Source organism: Musca autumnalis, unplaced genomic scaffold (genome assembly GCF_047663935.1).
Source record: "Musca autumnalis isolate F117 unplaced genomic scaffold, ASM4766393v1 scaffold_157, whole genome shotgun sequence".
NCBI classification, from domain to species: domain Eukaryota; kingdom Metazoa; phylum Arthropoda; class Insecta; order Diptera; family Muscidae; genus Musca; species Musca autumnalis.
The window spans coordinates 220523-225941 of record NW_027411708.1 but is presented as its reverse complement, the minus strand read 5'-3'; the positions used below and the strand labels follow the sequence as shown (position 1 = coordinate 225941).

Genomic DNA, 5419 nt, shown 5'->3' with positions numbered 1-5419 from the left:
ACAGCCAAATTATTGCGAATTCCAGAAAAGTCACCAAGTGCAGCCATTTCAACGGTTATTTTGTTTCTTTTTCTTATTGTGTCGTTTTGTTTCCACTCGAAGTTTTTATATTCTCTCCTGAGTTCATACAACTTTCGCAAGAAGAGGGTTTCTCGTTAAACGGTAATTTTTTCTAATCTTCGTTCACGTCGTTTACATTTATTGTGTGAATAAATGATGAGTGATTATTTGATCTATAATTTTCTGTTCGTCGTTGCGTCGTTCCTTTTTTCGTCGTTTTTATTCATTTCATCTCCAAAACTTCCTTTTTGACTTTTTGACCGTCGTTACGTCGTTTACATTAACACGTTTACTCTGTTCTTTACATTTCTTCGTCATACTTCTACGTTGTTTTTTCTCTGGTATAAGTTGCTTCGTTTCTGGTTATTTCGAGTTGACCATCGTCGTTTTATTTATTTTACCGGGGTTTGGTTCTTTTATTCCGAGTTGAGCCCCCAAATTTATAGTTTTTAAATAGTTTTATCCCGGTAAAATCCCAAATTTATGGGATTTAATATATCTATCCCGAGAGAGTCTTACAATTTGTTCACTAATTCCTTCCTTTCTCAATTAAAAGTCGTAAGTTTATGTTTAAACAAAGTAATTAAAGGAATTATATTTTGTTAAATTCATATTTAAAGTTTATTAACAAAGCGAACTCATTTTAATAAAATGAAATGGATAATGAAATAAATGAAAATCAAAGATGAATAAATGAATAAAATGCGAGTTTGCCGAAGCACGTCTTTACTCTTCTGCGTCGTTGTAAGAACTAACTTCAAGTATGAGTATGATGTATGAGAATACCAAATTTTCTCATCCCACATTAGTTATTGTAAAAAACTGTTTAATTAAAACAATTATAATAATGATATCTAACTTGATTTTAAAAATTTAAAAAAAGGATTTAGGTAGTTTTTTCAGCAGTGCGGCAGTAAAAAAAACTTTAAGTTGACGATCGATGATGATTGCAGCAAGGCAGAGTTTTCAACGTAACTAATAACAAGAAAAAAGCATAGTTATAAACATACAGAATATTCTTCTTTACATATTTTCTCTGCTTGCGTCGCTACCACTGTGATGTACATAATCGCTGATTTGTTGATTGATGTACATACAAGCATTAAGCTGAAAACAGATACAACGTTTGATTAAAGTTTTGTGTCGTTTTGGCCGTTTTTACACTGTTGGGCATGATGCCGAAAAATTCAAATTCATTTGAAATATATGCCGACAAACAGATAAACGCTGGACTTTGGTATCGTCATCGCCCTGTTGTTGTTGTTTTTTTCTCGACGCCCAATGCAAAACTTTAATCAAACGTTGTATCTGTTTTCAGCTTTAGAATTGAAAGCAAGCGTCATCAAAAACAATAAGAATGCAACGCAACAGAGTCAGTAAGTAGTTAGAAAGATCAAAGTACAACCAACCACTGTTGGTATGTACGTACGCACATATGATGCCCTTGAAATCGACGGACACGATTAGAATGGGCATAGGCAAAAATTATGATTTACAAGTAATTAGGGATGCCGTATACAGAAATTTTAAACAAGAGTGTAGAGCATTATAATTTAAAGCGAAAATTATAAATTAGCCTTTTTTGGTGGGAAAATTAGCAAATATCAAATTAAATAAAAAATAGGGTATAATAATGTTGATTTGTTCTCCAACATTCCCCCGCACAAAGAACGACTGTTCTTGACACAGCATTTTGTTGAGTTGTAGGTGTAGAGATGATGGTAATGACAGCATGTTGTAGTGTGGAAATAAAACAGTAATGATTAACAGGAGATGGTTTATTCGGTTTCCGTGATAACCGAGCTATGCCCCTGCTCCCAGAAACTCTCTTCATGGCCCTTTGGGGAATTGAAGTCTTCTTGAATGGGCAGAAGAGCAATTTTCGAAACTGGCCGTTTAAGGAATTTTCCATTAGATTTTAAGGAAACAACTCTTACCCGGCCATCAGTACCAGGATGAGTTTCAGTAATACGAGCAAGTGGCCATTGACCAGGAGGAAGTCGTTCATCAAATACGATGACCAAATCACCAACTTCAACGTTCTTTTGTGGTCTCTACCATTTCGGGCGGAATTGTACACGATTTAACGATTTACATATTCTAAAGACCAGCGTTTCCAGAATTGTTGCTTCAGTAATTGAACTACTTTCCACCGGGAAAGTCTATCTATGGAATAATCCAGTAGGTCTTCATCTGGCACAGATAATTGGCTCTCCAACGAGAAAATGAGCTTCGAAGTCAGAAGGATCTGGTGACATTGGACAAAGTGGTCTTGAGTTGAGACATCCTTCTATTTGTGCTAGAAAAGTTGACAATTCTCCATATGTTAGAATTCGATGATCCATAATTCTCCTCAAGTGATGTTTTGTAGATTTCACTCCAGCTTCCCAAAGTCCTCCGAAGTTTGGCGAAGCGGGTGGTATGAAATGCCAGTTAGTGCCATTGTTTGCAAGAAGGTTTGCGAGATCATCGGGCAAGAATTCAATACTTCTTCGTTGAAGAATTTTCAGCTCTTTGTTGGAACCAATAAATTTCGTGCCACAGTCGGAATACAAATCGGAACATATGCCACGACGAGATGTAAATCTTCTAAACGCTGCAATGAATGCGTCAGTTGACAAAGAAGTTACAGTTCCAGATGAAGAGCCTTCGTGACCATACAGATAAAGAGGCATATATAGCCTTTGGTCGTAACAGAATTTCTGGCCGTTGACTGCTTTATGGTTATGGGACCAGCGTAATCAACAGCACTGTGCTTGAATGGTCTAGTTGGTTGAAGTCGAACTGAAGGAAGGTTGCCCATAATTTGTTGAAATGATTTGGCCTTGTATTTGAAATAGGTGATGCATTGACGTTGCACTCGTTTTGCCAGGTTGCGGGCAGAAAGGATCCAGAACTTTCGAGTCACATACGCTTGCATCTGAATGAGGCCACCATGAAGAGTTTTCTGATGAGCATCTGAAAAGATCAAAAGAGACAAAGGGCTATTTTTTGACAAAAGCATAGGATGTTTGAAGTCATATTGAAACTTATCTTTTTGTAATCGTCCTCCAACACGTAGTACGCCATCATCGTCTAGGAAGGGAAATAGTTGAGCAATTCTGCTGTTTGGGTGAATTGATTTTCCTTTCTGCAACTGTAGTATTTCATCGGGAAAATCAACATATTGAGACATTTTTACCAATTTTTGTGGTGCATTCCTTAATTCCGACGCTCTGAGAAACCCGGAAAATCGTAATTTCGAGTCAGGTTTATATTGCAGGAATCGCAATATGTAAGCCGTGACTCGAACCAATTTAGTTAAAGATGAATATGCAGTTAATAAGTTCGGATACTGCGAGACTGTAGCAGAGTTTACTTGTAATGCAGATTTTCGGACTTCAAGATTTGTTTCGTAGGAATTTTCTGGCTGCTTGGGCCAAAGAGATGGTGACTGAGCGAGCCAGAGAGGACCAGACCACCAGAGATTATATTGTACCAACTCACTAGACGTAATACCACGGGAAGCACAGTCAGCAGAGTTTTCGTGAGTAGAAACATAGGGCCATTGAGAAATATTGGAGTTTTGTTGGACTTCGCTTACTCTATTTCCAACGAAAACTTTCCATCTGGTCGACTCGCCTCTGAGCCAGCATAACACAATCATACTATCAGTCCAATAATAAGAATCAGAAATATTAAAATCGAGCATATTTTGAATTTTGTGCATGAGTTTCGCTAAAAGTTTTGCTCCACACAACTCCAATTTCGGGATCGACAAAACTTTTACCGGAACTTTTGTTTTGGATTGTAACAAGTTTACAACGCCTTCTCCGTTTGAATTCAGAACCTTAACATAAATAGCAGCAGCAAAGGCTGACGCAGATGCGTCACAGAAACCATGCAGTTCAATAGAACTTTCTTTATAACTGCCAATCCAGCGAGGTATTGGAATCTTTTCGATATTTTTCAAGTCTTTGAGGTAAGAATGCCATTTAGATTTCATGGCTGAGGAAACTTCATCTTTCCAATCAATGCCTTCGAGCCATAGTTTTTGGAAATAGATCTTCGCTTGGATCATAACAGAAGCTAGCCACCCCAGTGGGTCATACAATTTAGCAGCTTCGGATAATAGGCTAGTTTTAGTGACTCTGTCATTGATTGGAAAGCAAACTTGGAAAGAAAGTGCATCTTGATTAATATTCCAACCTAATCCAAGTGCTTTGACAACATTTTGCTCATTCAAATTGAAAATATTCGCCTTTTCTCGGAAGTCTTCAGGTATATGAGACATTAGTTCTTCCGAATTTGAAGTCCATTTTCGTAAATTAAAACCTCCAGCTGAGAGTAAGTTCACAAGTTGCTCATGTAAGAAAATAGGTTCTGATTCTGTATCAGCTCAAGAAATGATACCACCAACATAGGTGTCAGTCATCAAAATGTTACAAGCTTCTGGATAAGTCTCATTTTCATCATGTGCTAACTGTTGCAAAACTCGAATAGAAAGGTAAGGAGCAGAAGAAGTGCCATATGTAACAGTTCGAAGCTTGTATACAGAAATATCAGAATCGGAACTGCGCCAAAGGTTGATGATTGCCGGCAAATAATTTTGTAGGGCAGGACCAGGACAAAGTTCATCATTCAATAAGGTATAAGGCGGTCGCTTGCAACTTCCGTCAAAAACTACGCGCAATTTCGTAGTTGAACTGGATTCACGTATAAGGCCATGATGAGGCAGAAAACAACCGTTAGGTTCAATAGCTTCAGGATACGTGCCAATTTTTGTCATATGACCAAGGGATTCGTATTCTGCCATGAATTTTCGATACTTCGAGGCATAGGTTGAATTGTTGACAAACTTGCTTTTGACTTGCTTTAATCTTTTCAGTGCACAGTAGTGAGTATGACAGAATTTCGGAGGAGAGTTGTCAAGAATTTTAGGTTTGAAAGGTAATGCAACTTTATATCTCCCATCAGAACCACGAGAGCAATTTTCCTTAAAGAATGCTTCACACGCAACTTCTTCGGGGGTCATCTTTCTGGATTCAATGAGCTCTTCTTGTTCCCAGAAGGCTTTTAATTGAGTATCCAGTGAACACAAATTAACATTAACGGTGTGAGCGTAAGAAATTTCTGCCGTTGGGCCAGAAACTATCCATCCGAAACGGTCAGTTGAATGAAAATGCCTCTATCAAATATCCTTTGTTGAGGAAGAAGTATATCACCATACAAATCGCCACCAATGAGCAAATCTATGGGATAATTCTTATCGAAATGTGGGTCAGCCAAAGTAGATTACTCCAATGAGAGCAATTTATTTCTGTCCGCTGGACCAGCAAAATAATTGTTAAGGGAAGGCATAAAGTAAGCTTGAGTTCTC

At 37.8% G+C, this 5419-nt stretch overlaps 2 protein-coding genes across 2 annotated transcripts; both read right to left on the bottom strand.

Annotated features, from left to right (window-relative positions):
* Positions 1-985: 985 nt before the first annotated feature.
* LOC141391852 (uncharacterized) lies at positions 986-3706 on the bottom strand. The gene is made up of 5 exons (XM_073964543.1): positions 2722-3706; positions 2439-2656; positions 1998-2114; positions 1113-1167; positions 986-1035 (listed from the first exon to the last, which is right to left on the bottom strand). Exons 1-5 carry the CDS (start codon positions 3704-3706, stop codon positions 986-988), a joined length of 1425 nt encoding a protein of 474 aa, XP_073820644.1.
* A 732-nt stretch (positions 3707-4438) lies between these two features.
* On the bottom strand, positions 4439-5074 carry LOC141391851 (uncharacterized). The gene has a single exon (XM_073964542.1). The coding sequence runs from the start codon at positions 5072-5074 to the stop codon at positions 4439-4441; it is 636 nt and encodes a 211-aa protein (XP_073820643.1).
* Positions 5075-5419: the final 345 nt, after the last annotated feature.